General features: G+C 44.0%; 1 protein-coding gene across 3 annotated transcripts in view; it reads right to left on the bottom strand.

Annotated features, from left to right (window-relative positions):
- Positions 1–13,016, bottom strand: part of kif26ab (kinesin family member 26Ab) — an 85,692-nt gene that overhangs the window by 46,736 nt on the left and 25,940 nt on the right. For all 3 annotated transcript variants that reach the window (XM_020054186.2, XM_020054187.2, XM_010878881.3), the window contains exon 3: positions 2,764–3,246. In XM_020054186.2, the coding sequence (XP_019909745.2) occupies positions 2,764–3,246 (483 nt within the window). The remainder of the gene's footprint in view (positions 1–2,763; positions 3,247–13,016) is intronic.

The following is a 13,016-nucleotide window of genomic DNA, read 5'->3' as shown; positions in this document are numbered from 1 at the left end:
TCCTTGAAAATAACCTGATCCAGACAGCACTAGACTGGGGTACAGACTAAGCTTTCAGCATGAACACGACCCAAAGCACACAGCCAAGGCAACACTGGATTGGCTTTGGGACAGGCCCGTGAGGTCCTTGAATGGCCCAGTCAATGCCTGGACCTTAGTCCAATAAAGTTAAAAACGGGTTCACCATTCAACATAATGGTGCTGGAGCAATTTTGCAAAGAAGAATGGGCAAACATTGCTGTGTCTAATGTCTGCAACTGCGGCCAAAGTAAACGGGATGAATACCTGTGCAATCAATTGTTTCCTTTTGTATTTGTAATTTCTTTTAGAACAATTTTATTTTTCACTTTGACATTATGGACTTTTTTGTACCTATTAGTGGCAAGACCTCCTAATGAAATTGATTTTAAATGCATGTCGCCACACAATCAAATGTAGAAAAATTCCAAAGAAGGTGAATACTTTTAAGAGGCACTGTAGAGCTCATCAGAAAACCTCTTCCCTCTCACTCTCCTTTTCTCCATCTTTTCCTCTCTCCCCCTTTCCCTCTGTTCATCTCTCCTTCTTTCTTTCTCTCCCTCTATCCTTCCATCACTCCTACTCTCCATTGCTCATTTCATCTCTCTCCCGATGTGGCAAAGCGCCAAGCAGGCCCAGCTGCACCGTGGCAGGCAGAAGCCCAGATGGTCCACTGGGTTTTCAGTAGGTGGCAGACGAGAGGTCACACTGGGCGTCCCGTGGGCAGACACTAAACCCCCCGGGTCAAGAGCACTCAGTTTCAGCAGATTAGCACTCGTGGTCGTGGATTTTGTGAAGCAGAGTGCAAATCACAGATTTTGATCAATCAATTAGTGATTGTGAATTGCTTGAGTATTCACTAATCACACTACTGGTGTCTGCAGTCATATCAACACATTGCTCATATCAGGTGCTCAAAGTTGGACGTTAATGAACAAGGAAGGGTGGACTTCTACAACAGATGCCATGATTTTGCTTGGAGGAGTGGAGGTCTCTAGCTATCCGACCAAAGGAGGGATGTCTGTGTTCTCCATTTAACACAAATATAATGAGCCAGTGTCTCAGAGAGTTTGTTGTACCAGCTGTTATCTGTCAAAGGTTGTGTCTGTTCCAATGTATTGTAAAGGACCAACACTGTAATTCCAAGCCAAATACTTTTCCCCATATGAAAGTTTCAAGGTGCCCTATAATAGATTGTGTGCTTGTGTCCTGAGGGTCCTGGAATAAAACACTATGTAGGATTGTCTAGAAGGCCCATTTCCCTTCCTTTGTCCTGCCCACGATATATGCCGCTCTACACAAGTCCCCCAAAGAAATCAAGTGGGCAATTGTCAATTAAATCATGTTCCTTTTTCTCACAGCAAAGCTCCAAATCCTCCATGACCTGCGTGGTTTTCCTCCATTCTGGGGGATTTTCTTTTAATCAAAGAAAAAGGCTTTGGAAAATAACACCATGCACAGTTCTGCAGAGCTTGTTTCAGTGTCAGAGTGCCTCAGAGGAGGCTGAGGTTCAGCCATGTGGCCATGTGCAAGGCTTCATTCTGATTCCCATCATCTCTAATTGATTTTAGACACAGGAGAGCACAAGTCAGTCACTCACCCTTTATGCAAGGCCTTTTGATTTGTCCTAGATTGCATACATGCAGTTAAAAGCTTCTGCCGGTCTCACATAAACTGGCACTAAAGGCTCTTGTTGACAGTTAGAGGAGAGAAATCTGCTCTGAATCTTCAACAAGGAATAACCCCAGCGGACGCTGTAATTGAGTGCAATTTTCAGTGCATTATTAGGTGGAGGAAGGAAAAACTGAGAGTCAGGGGCTGTAAACAGGGTCTGATTGAGAACATTCAGTAAAAGGGACAGAAATAGAAAAGTTTTGCTATAAATTATGGTTGAGTTTGTTCAGTGCAAACAGCTCCTAGTGGAGAATGTCACAGTAGAGTGTAAGAGAGAGGTTGTAGGCTGGACCAGATGTCCCGCTTTCGCACTCCAGGGAGAATAATTGCCAATTCAAGAGGGGGGAAAATTGCTTAATGATAAGCCTGTAAAATTAATGAAGTTAATAGCAAGATGTGTGGACTAGGTCTCCATGGAGCCATTTACTATGACTGTGATTAGAGGTAGATGGATATTGTAAGGTGGACATTTTGTCTGACCCTAACCCTTGAGGAGGAGGTCACTTTCTTATTCCTGGTCACCCCAGGTAACCAGAACCACCCAGGAGCCATGACTCCTTAGGAATGACAGGTCACCTCTCCTGCAGAGTTCTGAAGCTCAGGGTCAGTCTGTGAAAGTTATTAACATTTCTCTAAAGGTCTGAGGTGTTGGATGTACCCAACTAATCTTCACCCAGCACAGTAGAGGACTAGTCACCCCTCAGAGTCCAGCCCCTCTCTAAGTTTCTTCCAAGGTTGTAATCCAACTAGAGAGTTTATCGCAGCCACTCAGCTACTGTGCATACATTTCTTGTTGTTGGTTGCTTTTGGGGATTATAGGTTGGGTACCTGTATAAGCACTTTGTGAAAATTGCTAATGCATTTATAAAATTGTCCACCGCCAAAGGTTCTCAGGCTAAGACTAAAGAAGAACTTGGAAAAGAACATTGATGAGAGTAACAATACAACACTGACGATAGTAACAGGCTGTCTATATACAACACAGCTTTGATGAAGGCTACCTTTGGGCAGGCAGTGCAAAAGTGGGTATCAATAGCAAAACAAATGAGCATTGAAGAGCAGAGAACCTACCGGGCTGGGTTGGGGGAGGAAGTTGTTGACCTTGGAGATGCTCCACATGCCCTCCAGGTACTGCTGGGCCTGGATGGTGACCAATCCCAGGGTCCCAGTCGGCTGCCCCCCACCCACAGTCATCTGGACACTAGTCTTAGGCCCAGCAGAGATGGAGGAGCCCTGTGGCCAACCAAGCCCCCTGCGCCCCCTCTCCCCAAGGGGCAGGACGGTGTGGGCATGGGATTGGGCGTGGGCTTTGGAGGGCGGCCTCACATTGGTGCCGGAGGAAGAGAGTGTCAGTCTATGGGGCTGCCCAGAGAGGGTGGCGGAGGGCAGAGTGGGCATGTGGTGCCTCAGGGTCAGGGCAGAGGCCGGGCTTCCTACTGTCTGCAGGGCTTCCTGCCTGAGCTGGTGGAGGGGCGTCGAACACACCTGGCAGCAGCCCTCATGGCTCCCAGGCACTTGGAGCTGTTCAAAGAGGAATGCGGCGTAGCCTGGATCCTGCAGAGGAAACCGAGAGAGATGGAGAGAAGGGCTTATTAACGCGGTCCCATGCAGAAGGACACCATAGGAGACTGTGTGTGATCGAAGGCTCTGGGATACTGACAATCCCAGAGACTCTACCTCCCCCCTGCTTGCCCTAACCACAGCCACACCAACCCCCGAAGAACTCTGTTTGTTCAGACTACTCTGCTCCACCTGCAACCAGAGAAAGCAGATCATGTTGCCAGTGGATGAGCTCATAGCAAACTTGTCTGAGCCTTGGACCCCCTTTTTAACAACACAGGCAAATGAGATAAGGAAAAGGGGTTTGGGGGATAAGTGGACAACTCAAACAAATCAAGTTGAGCATTCCTCTGGAACACCAACTGCCAATCAGATCCTTCCCCAACCTTCTGCAAGGCTGTTACTGGCCCCAGAACCTGTAGGTTTTTGCATGGCGTCAAATTACACAAGTAGACCAGTGGAGGTTTTTACTTTCCCTCTGTCTGTTTATGACTCTCTGAGGTGTCCTCTCAGCTGGGGCGGAAGGGAGTTGGGGGTACTAGAGAGGGATCCCCAAAAGAAAATAACAGCTGATCCGATCCAAGGAGCTCAGAGCAAGCTATTTACATATGATAAAAGTCCCAGTGTGAGAATATTCATTACTCTCTGACAGCTAGAGGCTTGTATGGAGCATCAGTCTCTACACCCGACCTTTCACTTCTAGCTGTTCTAATTGTCTCTGCTCTCCTCATCCTGTAAGTGAGGTTGTATGATAATTTCACGCTCCCTCATACTCTCTATCACAAACACACACATATAAATAGACACACGCGCAGTCCCAGTCTCTGAAGGGGCATAAAGAGCCAGTAACCTCCTGCCCACTGGAGCAGAGCTCTAAGACAGGAGCCCACAGATACATAAATGTTTATGAGGCCTCTGTTCCACTGAGCCTCTGTGGTGATCAGGACGAGTGAGACGGCCCTGCCAAACAACAATCCACTTCCTTAATGCAGTATCACTTAATACAGCAGGGGCCAGTGAAGCAGTCTCCGTAGAGACACCACCCAGGGACTTAAATCTCCTCCCTCTGAAGGCAGCTCAATACAGACATTTAGGTGACCTCCATCTTAGAGACCCTCTGATTGTACCCACAGGGTGAATGGGCATTATTATACATAATGAGTACGCTCTCTTTACTGTTCCTTTAAACCTTGACCTAACTAAAGTCATTGGTCAGGTTGCCATTTAAGGTCCAGATTCATATATGTGTAAGTGTAACGAAGACCTCCACCCTTTGAGAATTACTAGCAAATCTGCAGGCCAAGTCACTAACCTGAGAATTAGAGATTCTTCCAAAACACCGGAGTTAATGTGTCTTATCTAACGCAAACCGTTGTGCCCTGACAGATGTACAGAATCATTTATGTTTACGTAGTGTGTCCACAAGAGATTACTTTTAACTAAGAGCCAGGACAGAAGAGAGTCAATCATCATCTTTATGTGATCCCTGAGTCCAAGCAGTGTGAGCAGTCACGTTATCACTGGTCTTTCAGCAGAACTAATCCAGTCCTCATGATGATGGAGTTCACAAGGCACAAGATCCAATAAGGGAACCACAGAACACAACACCCAAGGCAATGACAGGCTGATACTCAACATGGGCAAGACTGGCTCTTTTCAAAAGCGGATTTTCATTGACAAAGCCTGAGATGAAGCTCGAATAATGTCACTCCTAACATGTATTGTAGATAATTCCTTAGTTCTTATCGTAGCGTTAGGTGGGGTTGTTTTGGTTAATGGAGGATATGTTAGCCACAATTATCTTCTTAGGAGGATCTAGATGGGAATTCCCACAAACTGACATTCATGTAAAGAGGCTTAAAATCAAAATGTCATTGAGCGATGAAGAACGCTCTGATGTTACAAGACACTGACACGTGAGGGATCTGATGTAAAGGCATTCTATTTCAAACCGCTTAACAGAGGGCAGCGCATTCTGCATTCACCAAGTCTGTGACGAATCAGGAGAGCAAATGAAGAGAGGGGATAACATATCACCATGGATACGCTTCAGTCTAGAAAACATATTTGGTTGAAAGAGGGGACGTGGAGGCGGCCATAATCAGGAAAGCACACCTTGGCCTGCTGGGCTCCCCGGCAGACATTTCTCACCCCTCCACCTAAGCCCTCCCACCAAGCCGACCCTGCCCCACCTCAGGGCATGGCTATCTGGAAAAAATCAATTCCTCTTTCACTCTGTCTATCCTATATATCCTATACCTTCATCTTGCATTGTTAGGTGTTGATTTAGGAGAGACAATAAAAAGTCACAAAGCTCAAGCCCAGCTGCTATTCTGGAGGTTCTGGAGGCTAGAGAGCGGGCTGTCTAGTTAAGCTGTCTAGCTCTGAGCTTTATGCTCTATGGAGGAATGAGCCCAGGGTCAGGGTAGGATGTGGACCCAGGTGATAATCTTCACCCGGCACAGCCAGAGGAAGACTGGCCAGCCCTCAGAGTCCAACTCCACTCTAGGTGTATTGCTAGGTTCTGACCCTACTGGGGAGTTTATACCAGCCACTGGACACCATGTCTTCTTGTTTCTTTCATTTTGGGGTTTCTAGGATGGCTGTCTGTAGAATCACTTTGTAATACTGCTGATGTAAAAGGTTTACTTGATAAAATAAAATATTATAAAATACATTTGATTGACTGAGGATGACAACAATTATGATAGGAGATCTAGCCAGACCATTTTTGAGGTGGAGAGTCTGAAGCGGAGACAAAATGAGACTGTCTCCACATCCAGTATGAGGAGAGCAAGCCATGAATACAAAGTTAACTGACAGGACTCTCTGTCTGACAAGTACTTCTCAGAGGATTTCCACCTGGACTACTGCATGTCAGCAATTACACATGTCAAAAATACACCATCTCAATATACCAACATACCAGTATCTGTTTCCTAGATGATAACTGTTTCCAAAGCACAGAGAACACATTCTGATTTTACAGGCAAATGTAAAGGTATTTTGAATACAAACCAATGGCTTGATAAAGTTGTGTAATGTCTAATGTGGTTAGACTCGAGAAGCTATGCATACGCTCAGGCTTGACGCCATATTGTTTCATTCACTACCCATGTGATCTATTGCTGACAGGTGTAAGTGGGTGTTAAAAAAACAGCCCAGTACGAGAGACACTTGTGCTGCATCAACACAATATGTGTTCCAAGCATGGCATGTCATTGAGAAAGACAAGAAGGTCTGAGATTCTTCAGTGCAAACTCCTGAAAGAGAGGGAGTGTGAGTTAGGGACACAGAGAGAGAGAATAAGAGGTGGAGGCAACTTGAGGTTGTGCCCTGCCTGGGGGGCTTCTGGGTCGTTGTGTTGGTTTACTGCCTGTCAACGGGGAACTTTATTAAACTCCAGGGACTAAGAAAGTCCGATGGCGTGGCCTTATTATGGAAAGGAGGCCGGCATGCAATGAAATAGAAGTGCATGTGGAATGAACTGTACGTCTACAAGTTTGCCTCCATGTCAGCTGTTCCCACTGAGGATGAGCAGAAACATCAGAGAGCGAGCAGGAGAGATAGGAGACAGGCTGTCTTGGTGGTGAGTGTCATCTGAAAACCACTGCCAAGGGGCTTATGGAAACAAGCTCAGCTTTTACTACTTCCACAGAGACAGAGTAAAACATTTCCAGGATTTCTCAATGCACTCTGCCTGGGGCCTCTTGTTTCCTGAATGCAAGACAGTTACAGATGTAGACAAAGTCACAGGGAGATGATTTTCCAAATCATTACCGTCAGATATGGATTATCCGACCGGATACAGAAAGCTGACCCGTGAATTACTTATATCAGAAGGTCATAGCAATTTCAAATACACGAGGTCCCTTGCCAGACTAAAGAATTTCAGGCACGCTCCATTAAAAGTAAAACACCCTGGGAAAGTGTATTTTCTATTCCACAGTGTTGCAGAGAGCCTGTCAGATGAGGAGGAATGACCTTCAACACAGAGCAGCTCTCCATGTTGGCACTAAAGCTGTAGCACACCCAGTAGTTGACTTTATAAGATTAAATTGAACAGTCTCCCATTCATTCTTTCCTTCCTTCTTTCAATTCTCTTTTGCACTAAACGTTCCAGCCCTTGAGTGAAGCAGGTCAACATTGTGCTGTGCCTCTCACTAGAGGTAATTTCTAAATTTGTGTTAATACAATACAATATCAGAGTTGTTCATACTTCCCACAACAGCATATACAAGCAACAGGCCCACACCCAACAACATTGCTGCTCCATCAGCCTTAGTTTAAAAACTACCTTCTTGTTTTATATTACCTTTAACGAGGCAAATCAAGTAGGTACAAATGATTATTCACAATGACGGCCTGGAAAGCGGCAAAGGACTCCTTTGGGTAAAGGGTCTGGGAGATTCTGATATTTCTCCATTAGGTCTGAGCTGTCTCTGTTTACTTGGCCTCGGGCACCTTTGGTCCTGTCAGTAGTACTGTCCCAGGGTGATCCGATGGGAATGGGCCCCAATAAGCCACAGGAGCCAGCGGGCAAATCCCACGGTGAGGACGAGAGCCATCAACAGGCCTACTTTCCCACAGGTAGTCTGGGACAGAGAAAAATGAGCACAGCTGCATGCTGGTGACCACAGGCCATTAAAACAGACTACATTCCCAGGACAGAAGAACCACATCTAGTGGCAATCCCCCCCCAACTCACTTATTCACACCCATATCCTCAACACGCTCACCCCTCATCCTTCACCCCTCATCCATCCCCTAGAGCAGCACCGTGCCGGTCAGCAGACCCACAGATCTAATTTGACTTCAGGAACAGTTAATGCTGAACCACCAGTAGTAGCTGTGGGCCACAGATCATTAAGTTTAACCACTCCTGCCCTGTCCTGTGTGGCTGGAAATGACAATGAGTCAGGATCTCACACTAACGTTCTGTTTAGCCCTTTGGAAATGTCTCCTGTGTCACACAAATTGGGGAGGGTCATCAAACCACGGTTATTGCAGCCCGCCTTCCTCCTTGTCTGTCCTGCCAGTAGCACACAGGATAAAGGGGATGTAGCATACTTCTGCAAGCAGAAACACTCTATAAACCAAAACACCTGGGCATCATTATCTGTCTGCATAATAAATAATAACAAAGTCTAAGAGAAACTACTACATCCACCACTCAGATAATACGCTGTCTGACAAAATAAGTTCTCAGTTGGAGTGATGTAACAATATTGGTCCTGTAACTCTGTTTTTAGCCTGATTTATGATGCTATGTCTAGACCCTGTTAATTAATAGAAAAGGGGGGGGGACATGGTATACTCCCCTAGTCCATCAACAAATGCTCTCTTATAGTAGTAGCCTACTGCTTATGCCCCAAGTGAAAATGTATTGATTAGATAGGCTCCCTAAACTAAATGCTTTCATGTTCTCAAGGAAAAAAGGTTTTCCTGCTGTTTCTTGATAATCTTTTCATTGCAAATAAAAGTATTTGAAGTCACATTCAAACAAAAAACAAACAGCCTATTGCAGGTTTATTTGAGCTGCATTATGAGACAAAATAATGTGATCGCAGCCCTTGGACTCCTTAATTCCTTTAGAATCTTGATTTATCCCATATCCGCTTTGATGTTGTTAGGAGCAAGAGAGGGCTGTGCTCACGTTAGCTGGTGTGGAACTTTCTGAGCGTGCTTCTGAATAAAATAAGGCTAGACTAGCCTAGGACTGTTAGCATGCAGCCGGATTGACTACCGTTTGGGAACAACATAGGCGCGCGACCCAGAACCGTCCCAACTGATTCGATTCCAGCCGACTTGTCGAACCGTTTCTCCGACAGAAACCTACTGTTTGAACAGGTCGGGCCTACATCAAGAATGGGTGTCTAATTTCAAACACTTCATTCTAGTAGCCTAAACAGTGAGGCAATTTGAAGCACTAGGGATGAGTGACAGTTCACGAAAAAAGACAAATGTGCTTTTTTCTGTATTCTGTGAGGTGGATGTACGTGTGCAGTATTTTAATAATTGAGATGTACAGTTTTAGTTGCACATACACATATTACACACATATTGTATACACAGTTCCACTGTAATGTGTGTGTAATTTGCTTTGTATCATTTTACATCTGATAGCAGGAGCCTATTACAGCAGCCACTCCTTTTCTATTATTTATACAGCCAGATGCCACTGTCTATCAATCAGCCATAGATAGACACTATGGGTCAAGAAGAATGCATAGATTAATGGACCCATGTCACGCCAGCATCCTGCAATCAAATGACCTCACACAATGGTATGTAATTTGTCCTTGTCACTCACCAAAGTAAACCCAATAGGGTTATAGCTACCTTTCATGATAACTGTGACATGTCAGTGATTACAAGAACACACCGTGCCTCATATTAACCACTGCACAGCTATCAAGGTGGAAGGAATGATGTGTGTGTGCCCCTTGTGTGTCCATATGTCTGTTTACCCCACACCCATCCATCACTCCAACCTTTCACCACTTGGCCAGTTAATTACCTTTTCCTGTTCACTCATGCACACAAAGAAAACAAGCTCCTTTCAGACTGTTTGGACAGACTTCATCCCTCCCTCGCCCCTTTTCAATGTCTTTTTTCCCACATGGACCCAAGGCAGCCGTCAGCACACTGTTTTCACTCCAGATCCGTCAAGCTGTCATCAGCTGGACTAGGCCACAGGCTGAGGAGCAGTGGGTCCAGGCGAGACCCCTGTGAGAGAGTGAATGAAGTCACCAACTGACATCTTCATCAATGACATCTTGGCAGTGGACAAAACCGTAATTACTACTATCATTCAACACAGACCTGAATAGGATCTATTGTATTCAGTTTAATATTGTGAGAACCGAGTTAGGAAGAATTACTCAGGTTTTTAATAGGTCGGTACTCTATCCATCAACTTTCCGTTTTTCCTGACCAGCAGTAGCTTAGCTGAAGTGCTCTTATTGCTGACAATGGAACACTGGAGAGCAGGGAGACAGACGTGGTTTCATTCTGCAGGTATGGAGGGGGGAACGGTAGCGTGGAGGAGGAAGAGGAGGAAGAGGAGGCTAGAGCCGTCTTGCGGATAACATTAAAGGAAACTTTTTCAAGTAAACCTCTTGAAAGTGTCAAAAAGGAATACAAAGAACACCTCTCATCTGTCTGTCTCCTTGTGTTCTGTTTTGCGTCTCTCAGAATTCTGCTGGTCTGCCTCAGGGAGTAGAAGGTTAGAGGGAAAAGAAATGTTTGCAGAGGATAACGTCTGCTACCAGAATAAAAGGCCCGTCAGGTAGGTATGATAGCTTTTAAGGCTAGACTCAACTGAACTTGAATTTAAAGGTTTGGTTTGAATAGTTACAGCTGGATAATGGTAGGCCTTGTTCCCTGTTGTATGGGCAAGCCATATGGAGTAAAGTTATTAGACAAAGATGATTTAAACTTCAGTAATAGGGATCTCATAGCTTTGCCTTAACTTTATGTATTGGTGTTCGAAGCGATTCACTGGTAGTTTGGCTGACATCAGGCTAACACATTAGAGCGAGTCGCTCCAGCATAATGATTCATTCTCTACCCAATCTTTACAGAGTAATAACAGCCAGCTCTCCTCGGGGTAAATTGTCCTAGCCTGCAAGTTCCATTCAATTACAGCCACTAAAGAGTTTAGTTGTTTGTTGAATTTGTTAATAGTTCATATACTGTAGGTGGCTGTACATTCTCTCCAGGAAAGATTCTGCCAGACAAACTGATTTAGCAGACTAGATTATGAGTAAATCTGCAATCATAAAACACAATGGTAACAGCTGAAGCAGCAGGCCAGGTCCTTACGGCTGGTAATCCACCTGAGATGGCAAACTACAGCTGCAGCCAGGAGGAGACTGCCTCTGTGAGGAGAAAGTTAATTATTGAATTAAAATGCAAACACCAAGAAAGGAAAATATTCAAACAGAGGTAATTGCATGTGATTTCTCCATAGCATTTTGGGGAACTCTGACTGAACTTAATCTACTCATCAGCATGATCAGAATGCATAATTTCCTACTGACTTTTGTATATGAGCTTATAAAAACAGTTTAGCCTCTTTTGGTAACAATTTATATTAAAGATGCATTTTGGGATCTTTATATAACCAAATTCTTATTATATCTAGAAGTCTTGTTATATGTTAAGACCTGCAAAATAGATTTTTAAATGGATGAGGTAGTACACAACTGGATGACAGTACACAGCAACCAGAACAGTTTGGCTTACAGACAATACTTTCACAACTACGAGAAAATATTATACAAACACTGTGGAAATCATCTCTGTCCCATAAACAATGTATTTTATGTAAAGGGTTTATTTCCCATTCATTCATCATTGTTCCTACATGTGTAAATGTCAAAATAAAATCTTGAATTAGCCATTTTTTATTCATACTTAAATTGCTTTAATATTAATTATTACACATAGGCATTGACATTTACTACAATTGTCTGAATAATAATTTAATAATTTGTAAGTAAACTCACCAAAAACAGTTTATAAATGGTTTATTAAGGGATGTAAATAATAAAGTGCAACAAATAACAATAATTATTAAAATCTATGCCACAAAAAAGTCCCAAACAATTGTATAATGTTTATGCATAATGTTGAGTACATTCCCACATTAATTCCCAGTGGAATGGACAGTACACGCTAGGCTAATCATTGTGCTGGCAAACTGCCAGTATCTCTTATTTATGATACATTAGGCCCTGTACTGTACTCTGCTCTACTTTTCTGCTCTACTACTCCAGCTCTCCAACAAAATACAGCACTGCGCTGTGCCTGAGCTCAGGTGTGCCATGCATTGTCTCCTGGCTGTACCCCCTGCCGCTGTCGTCTGTGTGACTGGCGTCGTTTGTATCCACAGAGCTGCAGCGTGTCAACACAACAAAAGAACAGTGGCAGCAAGGTGACACGGTTACTACGGCAGCACAGGTTATCACGCAGGAACACTGAGGAGGGGAACAATACAATAGCCTTCTATTACCATGCTAATAACGCTCTCTAAAACGATGCAATCATCCCTACTAGTTTTAGCATTTAGCATCGATTTAGACTTGTCAGTCAGGAAATGACATATATTAATTTAACACTGAAGTCAATTTGGCTATCAGGACTTGACTTTAATTGGAGGCATGTCGACAGTGTTAGAGTATTAATAGAAAACCATCTCCAGACAAAATGTTCTGTGGCTTACCAGGACTCATTGTTTTCTCCTGTCTAATTGAGATGTCTAGACATTTACAATTGAATCTCTGTAAGATAAGGGGATATGGGGAATGGCAGAACCCTCTCTATCTGGTGAGGAAAATGGGACAACTAATCCACCTAATGATTGTAAAGACTTTTTTTCTTTTACCCAGTGAGTCCTACGCTTATCAAGACTGGTTAGAAAGGCCATTTCACCACTTTGTCTGCTAGGAACAATGGTATATTGCAAGTGGCTGTGCATCCCACAATAAAAGCCTGGGAGCTACTTCCACCATTTCATTTTGTATTCAAATGAGTGTGGGGTGGCCTGGCAGTTTGACAGAAAACCACACTGTTATGAGTGTGAGAAAGTTATGAGGATTTTTCTTTGAGCCATTTTCAGTGAAAGACTATGTAAATAATGTATATATACTAGGGGTGAAACGGTACGTGTATTGGTATTGAACCGTTTGGTTGAGGGTCCACGGTTCGGTACGCACTCCAAACCGAACGATACATCGATCATATATTATAGCTAGGAA

The sequence above is a fragment of the Esox lucius genome, chromosome 15, assembly GCF_011004845.1.
Source record: "Esox lucius isolate fEsoLuc1 chromosome 15, fEsoLuc1.pri, whole genome shotgun sequence".
Taxonomy (NCBI): Eukaryota; Metazoa; Chordata; class Actinopteri; order Esociformes; family Esocidae; genus Esox; species Esox lucius.
The sequence above is the reverse complement of the archived record's forward strand: the minus strand, read 5'-3'. Positions and strand labels throughout refer to the sequence as shown.